We start from the raw sequence: 17,296 nt of genomic DNA, 5'->3' as shown, positions 1-17,296 counted from the left end.
TTGTGGATCAGTCTAGGTCAGAGAGGCTGGACCATATTGTTTAACCAGTTGTGTGTGGGTAACCACACTTGTATCTCATGGACAGTTCCCAGAGAAAGGGGAGTAATTGTGAACTGGTGGCCACACCAACATGGCCTGTATATGGAGCATTTTAAAAGCTTAATTTAATTTTCACAAAAAGCCTATAAAAATCGCTATTTCTACCTCACAAAGAGAAAATGGAGACTCAAATTGGTCAGGCAACTTGTTCAACATTCCACAATTAGAATGAGGCAGAGCCAGAATTCCAACTAGGTTTATTTACAAGGAGGGAGGGTAGTCTTCCTCTTAAAAGATTAAAATAGTGTGATGAGATTACATGGAAGAGAGAGTTTCAGATATCTTCTCATAGAGAGAATATTAAGCATCTCCAGTGTACTAGAATGAGTAAACTGCATGTTGAAAGCTTTGAGGTTGAATCCCAACTCCACTTGGTCATTCATCATGCATGAGCAAGTAAATACCTCTCCACTAATAAATATGGATAGATCATCTCCTTCACAGGGCTGTTTAAACTATAGGGTATTGGTATAAGATGTGAAAATACTTGGCACAAAGAAGATACTCATTTGCAGGGGCAGAAAACTTTTCTACTAATGAACCCTCAAGCATGCTATTAAAAATGCAGTCACTGTTTTGATAAAGCTTTATCATTCAAAACATCTAACTGCTGTCTTCCTCTCAGCCTTTCAGAATGGTGCCTTAGTCACCTAAACATAAAGGTAGAAAATGCTACATAAAAATAATTAGCAGAATCATACAATGGGCAAAGAAAGTTTAAAAACAAAACATTTGGGTATTTTTCTTTGAGACTTTGGGCTCACATTTCAGGGAAAAACTCTTAGCTTTAGTCATGGCACAGTCTTGAAGCATTTAATTCTCTTAGTGAGTACTACTGGAGATGGTCTATGTCCTTTTGATAACCAGAGCAAAAGGAGAATACAGTTCTTAAAGAGGAAATCCGTAACTTGAACATCACTGAAACAGATTATCGGCTAATTCGGTTTGGAAGGATCAATGTACTCAAATAATTGATTCTTTGCCCAGATGATTATTCTTAGTTATCTTTAAGGGCAGCTCTGTGGAAAAAAAAAGCACTGTAGCAATCCAGGAGTTTCTTGTGCTTGGTGGGTATTCTGCAAATACCTGTAGACTGATCAGTACCAATTTGTTCCAAATTACTTCAGACAACAATTAGTCTAAGCCAATAGCAAAGCTGGAACCCCAAACAGAAGAGAAAAAAATCAATCTGTGGTGGTACAGGCATGAAAGAGAGGTATAGACTAGATTTTCTTGACATTTCCACTGTCTCTGGATCTTAGTCTGAGTCTTAGTATCAGTGACCTATGCTTCATTTTCATCTAATTAACATTTAAGCGACTTGTAAAATACCTTATCATTTCAAATTTGATGACAGAGAGTCAAGTGATTTTTTTTAAACTTTATCTGGAGAGAGAGAGCGAGAGAGCGCACATGCATGCAAGAGAGGGGGAAGGGCAGAGAGACAGAGAGAGAGAGAGAGGGAGGGAGAGAGAGAAGAGAGAGAGAATCCCAAGCAGGCTCTACACTGTCAGCATAGATCCCAGTTGGGGCTGGGGTTGAAACTCACAAACCGTGACATGACCTAAGCCAAAATCAAGAGCTGGACCTTTAACCACTGAGCCATCAAGGTGCCCTAAGAGTCAACTGATTTTAAATATGACTATAACATTGTGTTATTGGCTTGTTCCTGAATTAAAAGCCCTCCTCCTTGATTTACTATGTTGCTGTTTAATTTCTCATTAAAATTTATAAGAGAAAACTAAGTAGTTATCAACACTTAAAAACGACTGTTGGCAAATTTTATTTCAAATGTTTAGGTGGAGGTATAAAAACATCATCATCCATAAATATAGAAGTTTAAGAAAATTTTTTTAAAAGAATCAATTTTTGAAAGATTAAAAAAGGAAAAATAATAACCAAGTAAGCTTTTGGAGTTCTTTTTATTAGATTGAGAAATCCCAGAAAAGTACAAAGCCCATGGAAATAGAAGCATTTCAGAAAACAAGACAAAATGTTTGCATACATTTTAATGACAGCATTTTAATTCTGATGTTAAAAAGACTCATGATTTTGCATTAAAGTACACTGCTCATAATTTAAATACATTATGAAGTAATGGGAAAGGATTTCATATCTTTTATATTGTACCTGAATTCCTACAAATGGCTAAGTTATATTATCTTTCTAGAGATTAAGTTCATGATAGGATTAATAAGAAAAATGATTTTATTGAATTATAGTGACTCCGAAGAACAGAAACAGGAAGTAAGCATATATCACACACATACCCCTTTAAGTGGTACATCAGATCAAAGCTGAATTAATATAATAATGTTCAGTATTTTTAATCACTACCAATGAAAATACATAGATCCCTCTATAGAAAAGGGGTTTGGTAATATCAGAATGACTCTGTCACGTCAGTGTTTTATATCCCAGTTACACAGATAAATTAGTGATGTGGAAATCCATGCTGTTTATCCGCAAAATCAAATAAATGTATGGCTACATTCCAGAATCTTATCAGGAGCCACTGTGAAGCAATAAGTAAAGGTATTTACTACTTTTACCAAATACTATGTAATAGGCCACCAGAGAATATGAAGTTTAATTAACTTTTGGTAATGTGGCAATTTTCAACGGTTTTTGGGTCACATTTTATTTTCTGTTGCTGCTGCTGCTCCTACTACTATGAAAATAACAGTAAATGTAAAGGAGAAAACAAGAGAAAATAAATTAGATCTTGTGATAGTTCTTCTAAATATTGGTTTAGTTTACCCTTGAAGTGGAAATGAATTCTGCAAGGTTTGGAAAGAAAACAAAAGCATCTTTAGAATTCACAGCATGTATTTTAGAGGTCTAATGATTTATCCATTGCCAGTGTGGGTTTGCTTGTCATGTTCTCTTTATTCAATGTCAACTGGTTCTGTAGCTATTAAAGCACTTAACTGTTTCTGAGCACAAGAGAGGAACAGTTCCAAACTGGACAGGCTTCTTTGGCGGATGACTTGATCAAGCTGTTGATTTTTTTTAAAAGAGGGAGAGAAAAAGAGAAAAAAAAATACACTTAGTTGAGGGGTAAGGAATATTATGCCACTGAAGCCCACTAGATGAGGGCTTAAGATGATTTAGAAAACCAAATAGTGCTTTAAACTCAGAGACAATGTAGTCACTAATTCTGGCCTATATTATCTAAAGTGAGGTGATAATCATTATAATTTTAAAATTGGTATTAGTATTCAGTTACTAGAGAAATAGCATACATTTGATCAGCACACACACACACACACACACACACGCGCGCACGTGTGTGTGTGTGTGTGCACCCCACACACAAAGAGGAATATTATTCAGCCGTGACCATGAAAAAGAATGAAATCTTGCCATTCTCAATCACATGGATGGAGTCAGGAAGTATAACATTAAGTGAAATAAGTCAGAGAAACACAAATACCGTATGATTTCATGCATATGTGGAATTTAAGAAATAAAACAAATGAGTGAAGGGAAAAAACGAGAGAAAGACAAACCAAGAAAGAGACTCTTAACAATAGAAAACAAACTGATGGCAACCAGAGAGGAGGCAGATTGGCGGATGGGTGAAATAGGTGATGGTGATTAAAGAGTATACTTATGATAAGCACTGAGTAATGTATAGCATTGGTGAATCACTATATTGTATACCTGAAACATAACACTGTATATTAACTATACTGGAATTGAAATTAAAAACTTAAATGAAAAATAAATTTGCCCCTGGTATAAAAATAACCAATGACAACACATTGCCTATAGGTTAGAAAACAATGAAGGAATTCACAAAGTTAAGTAAATTCCATTTCACAGAATATACCTTTCATACTTATGTGAAATTTGACATAATCTTCTGACAAGCTTTCCCCAACATAAAAGAAAAAAATCCAACCAAGAATTCTGTTCAATTCCACTTCTACAATCTGCTGACATTCAAAATGACTGAAAAACTGGATGATTAAAACTTTGAAATATCCTAAAAATTAGTTAATAAAAATGCATTGTATTTCGCAAAATGCTCATGTAAACAAATTGAACACTACTAAGAGTCCCTTCAATTCTAACAGTTTTACATTAATGTACATACAGAAATAGGATTTCTCCTCATCCTTTTTCCTGTTTTTATTTTCCCCTTCTTCTCTCAGATGATATACCTTTAGGTGAATATATACCTCTGCTTATACATGTCTATTCAACAAGACAGCTCATCATGACAATATAAAAGCCCAGTGAGTAGAGACCTTGTGTGTCTTGCTGACTATTGTACCCCAGCAACTAGAAGAGGGTCTGGCACATGTTAGACCCTCAGTAAATATTTACTGAGATTGAATGAATCAGTAAATAGTTACTCAAACAGAGCAAGGCAGTCTACCAGGAAATGACAGATACATGTTTAATTCTAAAAGTGAAAACAAGTTCGACCTAATCTAAAAAATATGTAGGAGATTAAGGTGAATTTTTAAAAGTTTTATTTTAATATATATAAAACAAATTGAAATATAAATACTTGTAGTTTTAAAAAATTTGCACTTGGTCCAAATTCAAATAGTACAGCAGAGTGTACTAATAACTAACTCCAGTCCATTCCCAGTTTCTATCCATTTTGGGATGTTTTCAAGCATTTAAAGGTAGGTTTTTATTTTAAAAAAAATTTTTTTTAACATTTATTTATTTTTGGAACAGAGAGAGACAGAGCATGAACGGGGGAGGGGCAGAGAGAGAGGGAGACACAGAATCGGAAGCAGGGTCCAGGCTCCGAGCCATCAGCCCAGAGCCTGACGCGGGGCTCGAACTCACAGACGGCGAGATCGTGACCTGAGCTGAAGTCGGACGCTTAACGGACTGAGCCACCCAGGCACCCCTAAAGATAGGTTTTTAAAATATTTGATCCAGATCTTAATAATTTTTAACTATGGGAGAGTGCATACAATCACTTTATTTCAACTGCTTTAGTGGAAATTTTATTACTGAAATTTTCCCGATCTCATTTAAGACATTACTTGACTGCGTTCCATGATCTATGTAGCCACTCTCCTCACTGATAGACATGTCCATTTACTCCAGTTTTGTCTTGTTTTTGAAGCACCAAGGACATTAACAACCTGAGTGCACTCCTTTGAAAAGATCTTTGATGCTGTCTCTTGGTCAGATTCTAACAGGTGAAATTTCTACATCATATTTGCATATTTAAAAAAATTTTTTTAACGTTTATTTTTATTTTTGAGACAGAGACAGAGCATGAACAGGGGAGGGGCAGAGAGAGAGGGAGACACAGAATTTGAAGCAGGCCCCAGGCTCTGAGCCATCAGCCCCCAGAGCCCGACGCGGGGCTTGAACTCACAGACGGCGAGATCGTGACCTGAGCTGAAGTCGGACGCTTAACGGACTGAGCCACCCAGGCGCCCCTATATTTGCATATTTTAAATTGTGATAGATAATACCAAATTGCTTTATAGAGTGAGGATACTAATATATTAGTCCAATCTGCAGTGTATGAGAGGATCACCCCTGTTTTCTTCTCTTAAATCGTTGCATACTTTTCCATTGTGTATTTATAATTTTATATGTACTTATATAAAAATGGATATTTTATTATTTAAAATTTACTTAAAAATTATTTAAAAATTATGCATGAGCCAAAGCATATGTCATCTGCAGTGTTATTTCTACCTTGAATCAGGTTTCCATATATGCAAGAGTCTGTCTTTAGTCTCCTTATTCTGTTCCAATAGACAATTTACCTGTCCCTACACAAATATAATGCTATCTTAATTACAACTTTATAATAAACCTGAATACATTGCATGTTAAGAAACATATTACTAACTATACCATCAAATATTTCAGAAGAATATAAATTAGTGAATATTTGTAATAAAATTGAATTTAAAATGGAAGTGGTCAGACTAGAGATAGTCTGATGTCCTTTTTTTTCATATAGCACAAAGCCAAGCAAAATTTTAAAGTGTATTATTTTGAGTTACATCAATAGGCAATAATATATTTCTTTTTAAGGCAAGGAAATTATGCAATCACAAATGAGGATGGTTGTATCTGGAGTTGTATGTAGAGGATAGTGTCAGGCTGGGTGAGACACATGGGTTCATTTTGGAGGTGGCTTCATGGGTGTTTGCTTTACAATTAAGTTTCATAACTCATGTTCATATATAATAAGTGTTAGCTTTAATAGTTCAGTCTTCTAGAAGCCCCTAGAATAATCAGGAGTTCCATTAAAATGAAATTTAACTGAATATATTAGAATTTCTGAATATGAGATGGAGGATAAACTTCTCTGCTTTAGAAGGCCTATCACACAAGCTCACATAACACGCAACCTGTGACTGTTGCTAAGTAACAATAATCATCTCTACTTATCCATTCAGAATGAATACATATTCTGTAAAAATTTTAAAAGCATAATATATATATGAAGGTTTGATAAAATGTTTACTGAAACATATCAAGCACTTCTCTTCTTTTGCTTATGGAATTAGTGGATTATATGATGATGGCCATACTGGTTTTGGGGTTAGACAGCTCCAAAGTTCATTTTGCATCTTTCACTAAGCCTCTCCAGGACTTTCTGAAGGCAGGGATCCATTGAATCAACAGGAACTCAACACTTCAAGGAGCAATAAGGTGACACTGATCCCCTAGATAAATTGGGCCATCACAGAGCTGAACTTCTAATTTGGTGGTGCTTCCTGGGCATGATACATAACATCATATCTGTGAGGAGGAACACTTAAGATCTTTCTCTTATGAAGACAGTGAATTCCTGTCTCTGAAACGAGTATATCAAGCTGATGTTCATGGCAAATTCCTGAATTTCAACAGCTTCTGTCTTATTAGGCATTACCTTATTATCCTTTATTGAGGCAAGAAGATTTCTGCAAAATATTCAACTCTTTTTGCCCCTTGAAGATTGGGAGTTAGTCCTGTATTTGTGACTTTCATTTCAAAGTGAATCAAAGATTTGTATTCTATGACTTTGTGCTGACAATATATTATGTCCAGAGTAGTGGTGGCAAACATTTCTGGATATGGGGTTTACAATCTCTTAATAACACTGTAGCTCTAACTGCTTTGTTTTCCCTTCATTTTCTGTTGCTTCAGCCTTTATTCAGCTCTTTCAGATACCTGGAAATAACCTGGAAATTCTGAGGTCTCAGAAATAGACACCTGTGCTTTATAAATATTTTTCCCCCTCTTTGCATCTCTTGAGTTTGCATACTGCTGAAAACCATTTCAGAGCATACTACTTGCCAGAAGTTAATATTAATAAGATTAGGAGGGGAAAAAAAGAACACATGAGTTCCTAGTAATTCCCTGCATTAGATTTACCTTTCCATTAGTATTTCATGCTATGGCAAAGAAAAAGAAAAACATGTCTAGACATAAGCTTTCGTCCCAAAATACAATACAATGGATGGTGAACATACCTTGGTCTAAAAAGCACAATTCAAAGTCAATTACAAACAAGTATGGCTTTTTTTTTTTCTGGAGCAAGGAGGGGCGGAGAGAGAGAGAGAAAGAGAAAGAATACCAAGCAGGCTCCACACTCAACACAAAGCCTGATGCAGGGCTTGATCTCACAACCATGAGATCATGACCTGAGCCGAAATCAAGAGTCAGACGCTTAACCAACTGAGCCGCTCAGGCACCCTTATGTAGGTTATTTTAATAGTACTGTTAAGAGCACTGTTTACATCCCAGAAAATCTAATACATTGTTTTTGAATATATATATTATATGTCTTATATATATGATATATATAATACACTTAGTACTAATTTCAATATCTTTTGGGCCTCTACCAGCAACATATACCAAGAGATGTGAAAATACTAGGTCTACCTTTATCAATGTTACTTTTTTAACCTGCCCTCCACCATATTTTAAACTATGCTTACAAAGTGATCTAATTTTTTAATAAAGCTAGAATGGATATCTGGCAAATTCACTGATGGAAGGTGATTCATAAACAAATGTTATCAGTTTAGTAATAGTACATGTTATGGATTCAGTTTTCACATTCACTAACAAACTCTTTCATGAGCACTGAAGAAAGGTCAAGTATGATGATCTGGAACTGTGATTACTCAAGCAGATTTTCCAGTTAACATCATCATATTGGGTAAGAAAGACTGTTTACCTTCTAATAAGAAATGAAATAGTTCTTTAGTCACTTATTTGTTACAATGCCGACCCTTTAATGGTGTTATCTGGATATGAACATCCCTCTTTTTCTGACTTTATTATACACCTCCCCTCACAACAGGCCCTCAAGTTGTTTCATTTACATGTTGGAGATTGAGGTAATCAATTAATCAGCTAGTCAATCAGTTGATCAATAAAAAAGTCAGAATCGCCTACTCTTTGTACATGATTGCTCTGAGGTCTGGGCACTAAAAGTATAAAATAATGATGTCCTTGTCCTTAAGAAGTTTATAATCTTTCAGGAGAGACACACACACAGTAATTGAAGAACAATTAGATGCTGATGTGTAAAGATGGAGTCTAATGGAAGATGACAGACAGGGAGGGATCATGGCAGGAGGGCTGCAGTGAAAACTTCACGGAGGTGGGACTTGAACAGGTGCTCAGAGTATCAAGAGCATTTCCTTAGATAAAGAGGAGAAGATGTGTTAGCAATTTGAGGAAAGCAGGTTAGGAGAACAAAGATAGACTATTGAGAGACACTGAAGAAGGAGGCTTGACTGTAGTGGAGAAAGTCTGCTTAGGACTATTCATACATTCTTTCATTTGCTCATTTATTTAATATTTCTCTGTCACCTACGATGTGCATTATAGGCACTGGAAATACAGTGATGAATCAGACAATACTCAGTTTTATCATAATTTATACTGTAGTTTGAGGAGACAAACTAATACTTTTCAGGTGGAGATCAGTAGTATAAAAAATAACAAAGTAGTACTTGACAAAGACCAAGGTGAGAGCTTTTGGTTAGGAAGAGAACTGAAAGAAGAAAGGGAAGAAAGGCACCATGCAAATGCATCTGGAAAGAAAATTTTACGGCAGATGTAACTTCAAGAGTGAGGTCCGAAATGTAGGTCCGGATTTGGTTTGACTAAGGATGGGCAACACATATAGTAAAACTGGAGCAAAATGAGCAATGGGGAGAAGGAGGGAGGATCAAAGAAACAAGACAGTGGCCAGAGCATGTAGGACACTCTAGGTGTAGGAGGGCATTGGAGAGTGTTGAGCAGGAGTATGACCACACTCTAGGTTTGAAAAAGACCACATTTTGGGGCGCCTGGGTGGCTCAGTCGGTTGAGTGTCCGACTTCAGCTCAGGTCACGATTCGTGGTCCGTGGGTTCGAGCCCCGCGTCGGGCTCTGGGCTGATGGCTCAGAGCCTGGAGCCTGCTTCCAATTCTGTGTCTCCCTCTCTCTCTGCCCCTCCCCCGTTCATGCTCTGTCTCTCTCTGTCTCAAAAATATATTAAAAACGTTAAAAAAAAAAGAAAAAAAGAAAAAGACCACATTTTGTTACTGGAGATGACAGACTGTAGTGGGGCAAGAGCGGAAGAGGAAGACCCAGTTCTGAGACTTTTGGTGTGCGCAAGATACAACGTTACTCAGACCACTTCCAGGGGAAGCTAAATGGTAGGTCAGTTTTGGAACATATCTGAGATAGAACCAACTTGAGTTGCTGATGGATTAGAAGTGTGGATGAATGGAGAAGAGAAATAAAAGGTTATTCTCAGAATGGTATTGCCATTTACTGATGATGGACTGCAGCTGGAGTGAGGAAAACTAGAATTTTGTTTTAGACGGGGTTGGTTTGTCTAATCCTATCAGATAAGTCAGATATTGGATAGAAGAGTGTAATTCAGGAGGGAGATCAGGGCAAGAGATACATACCAGATTAGGATGGCCTCTAACCCAATCACTGCTGTCCTACTCAAGAGACAGGGAAACACAGAAACAGACACAGGGAAGAACACCATGTGCAAATGGAGGCAGAGACTGGGGTGATGTGGCTGTAGACCAAGGAATGCATCAGACTGCCAGCAACAGCAGGAGCTAGGATCTTGCCCTGGAGCCTTCGGAGATGGCATGGCCATGCCAACACCTTCATTTCAGACTTCTAGCTTCTAAGGCTAAACTGTCAAAGAATAAATGCCTGTTGTTTTAAGCCATCCAGTTTGTGGTCCTTTGTTATAGCAGCCCAAGGAAACTACTAACAATGATTTTTCTAAGTTGTTGAGGTCCTTACAAATGAGAGTAGTGTTTCCCACAATGTGTAAAATATCATTTCTATGTAGCACATGTTCTATTTTTGTTTTAGGGTTTTTTAGTCAGGTAAGCTTGGGAAATGAGGAATTAAAAAGGTTTCTTTTCTTTAGAACTCCTCAGAGCTTTTGTGCTCATAAACATTTGAATTGCGAAAATGGCTACAGTATGGTAACATTTCTCCAACTTTTTTAAACTTAGGAATTGTGTGTGTGTGTGTGTGTGTGTGTGTGTGTGTGTGCACGTGCATAAAGCATAACTGGAAAAATGCTCCACAAATTTATTTTTCTTCAGAACTCCTGTAGACTCAAAACAAACTGCAAATATAGGAAGAAGACTACACTGATCGAGTATCCTCTTATAAGTAAGCATGGAATTTTAGCGAGAAGATATTTTGAGATTTCATAGTCTAAATTGATGCTCTGGGTGGTTAAGAGACCAGTTTCACAAACTTGTATGTCTTCCTACACTTAAAAAATATGCTTCTTTAAAATGTATTTAAATGTATTACAACCTGAGTTTATCTTTGCTTAAAAAAACTCTACCACGTATCAAGTACATTCTAGGCCCTCCCTAAGTATTTAACAATGGGTAGGTAAGAGTCATTCCTAGAAGGTGCAGAGAACTATTCTGGGTGTGGTGACATCACCACTCTTAGCCTCAGTGTAGACATGAAGGAAGTAGACTGCAGATCGATTTTAAAACTTAATATGTAAACATAACTGTAGTGGTTTGGTATGTTTTATGAAACCATCATAATAAGGGCTGACAGACTTGAAGATCAATTTATTCTTGAGTGGTGATTACTTTTATTGTATGACATCTAAATATTTTTGCTCTAAAGACCATCTTTACTTTTCTCTTGTATCTTCAAATTCTGCTTCTCATCATTTCAGCCTAAGAAACTTTAGACTTTTGTATAACATTACTAGTTGCATTAATGGAGATTCTATGCTATCTGTTTTATTACTGGTATATTAACCATAAAGAGTTTCTCTTTTAAAATAGTCTTTTCTTGACATTTTCAGATAAGAAAATTTGATTGCAAGAGGGATATATTGTATATAAAGCTTGAGTTTAGACATGAAATCCCCTCTCTGGGAATATAACTATGTCATTATTGTAAATCATGTTGAAAGGGACTCTGAACCAACTTTAAGTTAATAATGTTACATAAAATACATGTTTAGAATAACTCTGACTCTAACAGGTTCAATGTAGTCAGGGCAGTGGTCTGAACTAAGGCAGTGCCAACTGCCTCAACCATGAACTTCAGAAAATGGAGGCCTAATCTCTTTACCAGAACATTTACAGGTCATCATTCACGTCCCAGGAAGACTTTCAATCCAGAGTTCTCATCTCCTTTTCTCTTTGAGGATACTTTTCAACTTTAAAGTATATTTCAAGTCTGACTATTTATACAGTTAAAAAATGTCAACATATAAAGAAATTGTGTAACTTTCTACCATGCACAAGATGAATTACAGATGCTCTTTTAGAGTAAATGAAAAACGGGTATAAAGAGTCTTAAACCTTATTGGCCACAACTGAAGAACTGTTTTTTTGCTTTCTTTTGTTTTGTTTTAAGATGTCTTAGGGCAAGTAAATTCTCTGTTTTTGAATCATCTAAAGTAAGTTCTACATATTTGGGCAGTCCTGTCTTTTCATCTCAAACTACCATAGAATCCACTGGGCTATGGGAATATTCATTTTTGCTCCTTGCAAAATCATCTGGACAGAATAAGTCAATATGCATTCCAGATTCTGACGTGCAGGCAAACCACCTTGGAATACAACCTTATTCGATCTTGAAACAAACAGCTGGCCAGAAAAGGATGTACTGTAGTAGTGAGTAAAGATTTTACTCTTACTTGCCTGATAGTAGCCACTAGACTTTAGGATATGAGCTTCCCCATGCGAAGTTGAATGAATTTGAAAAAAAGCGCGGGGTTGGTGGGGGGAGGTTCTGGTAACAACTGCTTTAGTCCCAATTCTGACAATTTCCAAAGAAAATATAAAAATTTCCAAAACAACTTAAAAAAAGAAATCCATAGATTTAGGGAAATTTTAGAAAAACAAAAGGAAAGGTAAACAAAATTGTAGTAGTAGTATGCAGAAATTCTATCTTAGGGCTCTAAGCCATAAGGTTATATTTACCCATTAATAAGTTCCATATCCTACTTTTTAGAGTTCAATGGCAAGCTATGAGTTTATCTCAAATATAAGATGGATTGATTCTGGCAAGGCAGAAGACTGATTTTAATATGACATTCCACATAAAGTTTTTAATGTAATTTGTTACATGCTCCCAAACGATGAAACAACCTTTTCCCACATTATTTTTTCAAGGTCTTGGTTACTGCGAATACTGCAATCTGTAGGATGGCCTTTTGTAAATTAAATAAACATAAAGATATAAATAGATACTGCTATGTAACAAAATGTTCAAGTAACAAACACAAACTCACATTTTTGTCAATTCATCTTTAAAAGATTTTAGCAATTATTTTGTGTCAATCTAAGGAACATCTGCCAATTACTATCTATCTCCTCTTTTGTTTTGACCTTCAGCAACTCAAATTTCATCTTATTTTGAAGTAGAAGAAAGAATTACATGACCTCCTGGGTCCTGTCTTCCCATGCTATTTTATAATGTCAGATGACTGATAAATTTTGTCTTATGTGACACTGAAAATGATTTACAGTGCATGATCAATAATCCCATAATGTTGAAATAAGTCTCGTCTTGTTTTGAGAATAGTGTTACTAATTCTTTTAAATTTTTTTTTCAACGTTTATTTATTTTTTTATTAAAAAAAAATTTTTTTTTCAACGTTTATTTATTTTTGGGACAGAGAGAGACAGAGCATGAACGGGGGAGGGTCAGAGAGAGAGGGAGACACAGAATCGGAAACTGGCTCCAGGCTCTGAGCCATCAGCCCAGAGCCTGATGCGGGGCTCGAACTCCCGGACCGCGAGATCGTGACCTGGCTGAAGTCGGACGCTTAACCGACTGCGCCACCCAGGCGCCCCTCAACGTTTATTTATTTTTGGGACAGAGAGAGACAGAGCATGAACGGGGGAGGGGCAGAGAGAGAGGGAGACACAGAATCGGAAACAGGCTCCAGGCTCTGAGCCATCAGCCCAGAGCCTGACACGGGGCTCGAACTCCCGGACCGCGAGATCGTGACCTGGCTGAAGTCGGACGCTTAACCAACTGCGCCACCCAGGCGCCCCGACTAATTCTTGATTGGTAGTGCTTGCTACCTGCCAGGCAGAGATGAACATCTTTATGTGTTGTATTAGTTGCCTGTCATTGTGTAACAAATCACCCTAAACCTAGTGGTTTAAAACAGAAAATATTTATCATCTCACAGTTTGTAGGTAAGGGAACTGGGTGCTGCTTAACTGAATGCCTCTGGCTCCTGGTCTCTACTGAGGGGTTGCCATCAAGTAAGTTCTCAGCTTGGCTATAGTCAATTCAAAGTTCATCTGGGCAAGAATCTGCTTCCAAGGTCTCTCGTGGCTGTTGGCAGGCCTCAAAATATCCATTTCTAACAGAGCTCATGTGAGCCCTCCACAAGGCTGCGTAATAATATGGGCAGCTGACTTCCTAAAGCAAGCAATCCAAGAGAAAATGAGAGGGATCAAAAGCACACCAAGAGAGTGAGAGAGCACCCAAGACAAAAGCCACAATCTTTTCATAACCCGATTTCATTCAGTCTAGCCCAGGCTCAGGGCAGGGAGATTGCATTAAGTGCAGGGCACCATTGGGAAACATAAACTATGTATTTTCTCATTTTTATTCTTTTGAAACTCTGTGAATGAGGCTGCTGAGGCTTAGAGACTGATAACTTGGCCAAATGGCAGGGCCAAGACTCAAATCCAGGGGAGCATGACACGAAACCTATTGTCTAAACCGCAATACTACACTGCCTGCTCAGATAAGAACTGCAGTTATGATTGGGGTCCTTGCCATAATACCTGTTTTGCTAGAAATATGTAGGAGATTCTTGCACTGCATACACTTGTGCAAAAACCTGTCAAGATGCCAAAAGCCCTACAGATAGTCATTGAAACATGTGATCATCTTCTCTTCCTAAATAGGTTCAGGAAGGTTTCTGTTATATCAATACACAAATAGCTCCCTGAAAATGCAACAGCAGTATTTAAAGAAAAACTGGCATATTAAATATTTCATATAAGAAATCACTGCCTGGGCGCCTGGGGGGCTCAGTCGTGCGAGCCCTGCGTTGGGCTCTGTGCTGACAGCTCAGATTCTGTGTCTCCCTCTCTCTCTGCCCCTCCCCTACTCACACCCTGTCTCTCTCTTTCAAAGATGAATAAATGTTAAAAAAAAAAAAAAGAAATCACTGCCTTAAAGAACTTATAAACCTCAGCGGCTGTATATAAAAACAACAGACTACTTACTTCCTGCTAGGTCCATAACAAAAGAAAAGGCAAACATTTGTAAAAGCAATGTATGGTATGGATCTCACCCTTGTGGTACTTTTGAGACTTAAACAGTCTTCACTTGCTTACCTTCGTATTTCCATTACTACTGATATAACTGGCTAAGTATACAGTGTGAGATGCTCCACAGCTGTCATGCACATCTGATTCCCATTAGGAACTCCTCAGCATTCAAAACTGAACCAATGGAACAAAGCATCGTTTAACCAAATGGAAGTTAGTGTGAATAGACTTTTTTCTCTCATTTAAAATATAGAGTACCGCTCCTCCTCTTCATTCAGGATTTTATGGTGTGCACTTGATCAGTGAAGCCTTAAGGAAAAAATACCATCTGTCTGGCACATTTTAAAACAGATTTATCCTACTGAGGAAACCAAGTGGGCAAACACCCAGTCAGTCCTTTTAAAATCCCTTGCTGCCTCCCAGCTGGAACAAGGAATGTAAGAAAACCCTAACCTTCCTCCTTCTTGTAAACAAGTAAAGGAAGTTTGCTTTCAATTAAGAAAGCTAAACTTGGATATTGCTGCCTAAAAATGGCAATAGCACCTGCTCAAATAGAAGATGCTGAAAAATAATTAACGCTAAACACCCACCAAACAGAAGGTATCAGAAGTCAGGAAATATGGCACAGTGTGTGAGTTCTCTTTCCAAGATTCCATTTTCCTTGTTCTTACCAATAAAATTTTAGTTTAGTTCTAGGACCAATAGGAATATCCTTAAGCCATCACTCCCAAGACTCCCTCCCAGCCAGGGGTAGCTCAAGAAATGGGAGTGTAAGTTACTGGGTAGGACCTCCAGGGGATTTCCTTAAAAATGGGACAGACTCCTATCCCAAATTCTTTTTCCTTTAATGTTTTCATTTTTCCTTTCTCCTCCATCACAAATGTGTTTACTGGAGCTCCAGCTATTATTCTGTAGCCTTAACAATGTAAGTCAGTGCTAAAGATAGAAAAAGTACAAAGACAGAAGGATCCTGAATCATTTATGACTTTTTTAAGGCTCTGTACCAGCTTTAAACTGCTTACCTCTGGACTTACCGATGCTGTTATTTCTAGTTTCTTTTGTTAGGAGACAGATATAGATCCCAGTGACAAAGGTATCAACTTTGCACTGTGCATGTCTACCATCACATCAGAAACAAAAATTTACTTTTTAGAGTATAAGCTCAAGAATTCGAGCATAAGCTCAAAATGTTAAGTGAATGAGATGAAAATTTCCAGCAATTTAGCCATTTTTAATTTGGGGACTGAAAAACAACCAATGGAATATAATCTCCTGTAATAGCTTAAGAGTATGTGAATGGTAAAAAATAAAAATAAAAATAGTAAAAAATAAAAATAATGCAATAAAAATTCCAGCAAGTTATTTTTGGGTATCAATAAACTGATTGTACAATTTATATGGAGAAATAAAAGACTCAGAATAGCCAACTCGATATTGAAGAGAAAGAAAAGAGTTGGGGGACCAATACTACCAGACTTCAAGACTTATTATAAAGTGACAGTAATCAAGGTAGCGCAGTACTGGTGAAAGAACAGATTGAAGAAAGATCAGTTGAACAGAAGAGAGTCTAGAAATAGACCCCCATAAATATAGCTGGACTGATATCTGACAAAGGAGCAAAGACAGTACAATTGAGGAAAAACAGTTTTTTCAACAAATGGTACTAAAACACCTAGATAGCCACAGGACAAAAAAAATGAATCTAGACATACACCTTACCCTTTCACAAAAATTAACTCAAAATTAATTGTAGACCTGAAGGTACAGTGCAAAACTATAAAATCCCTGAAAGATAACAGAAGAGAAAACCTAGATAACCTTGGGTATGGTGATGTCTTTTTAGATACAATATAAAAGGCACAATCCATGAAAGAAATAATTGATAAGCTCAGATTCATTAAAAATCTCTGCCCTGTAAAAGACAGTATCAAGATGGTAAGACGACAAGACACAGAGGAGGAGAAAATATTTGAAAAGACACATCTGTTAAAGTCTGTAATCCAAAATATACAAAGAATTATTAAAATTCAACAATAAGAAACCTAATTTAAAAATGGACCAAAGAACTTAACACCTCTCCAGAGAAGATATGCAAATGGGAAATAAGTTATGAAAAGATCTCCATCAGAGAAATGTATATTAACATGAGATACCACTAAACATTTATTAGAATGGCCAAAATCTAGAACAATGACATCACCAACGCTGATGAAAATGTGGAGCAACAAGAACTCTCATTCACTGCTGGTGAGAATGGAAAATGGTACAGCCACTTTGGAAGACAATTTGGTGGTTTCTTACAAAATTAAACATACTCTTACCATATGTTCCAGCAATCTCATTCCTTGGCATTTACCCAAATACCAAGGAGTTGGAAGGAGCTGAAAACTTATGTCCACACAAAAAATTGCACATGGATGTTTGTAGCAGTTTTATTCATAACTGCC

The 17,296-nt window shown here is 37.0% G+C and overlaps 1 protein-coding gene across 22 annotated transcripts in view; it reads right to left on the bottom strand.

Moving 5' to 3' along the window:
• Positions 1-2,002: 2,002 nt before the first annotated feature.
• Positions 2,003-17,296, bottom strand: part of CCDC91 (coiled-coil domain containing 91) — a 353,778-nt gene continuing 338,484 nt past the window's right edge. For all 22 annotated transcript variants that reach the window (XM_047867305.1, XM_047867307.1, XM_047867304.1 and 19 more), the window contains one exon: positions 2,003-3,098. In XM_047867305.1, coding sequence (XP_047723261.1) covers positions 2,988-3,098 — 111 coding nt within the window. In that variant the 3' untranslated portion in view covers positions 2,003-2,987. The remainder of the gene's footprint in view (positions 3,099-17,296) is intronic.

This window comes from Prionailurus viverrinus, chromosome B4 (genome assembly GCF_022837055.1).
Source record: "Prionailurus viverrinus isolate Anna chromosome B4, UM_Priviv_1.0, whole genome shotgun sequence".
Taxonomy (NCBI): domain Eukaryota; kingdom Metazoa; phylum Chordata; class Mammalia; order Carnivora; family Felidae; genus Prionailurus; species Prionailurus viverrinus.
This window is presented reverse-complemented; position numbering and strand designations above follow the sequence as displayed.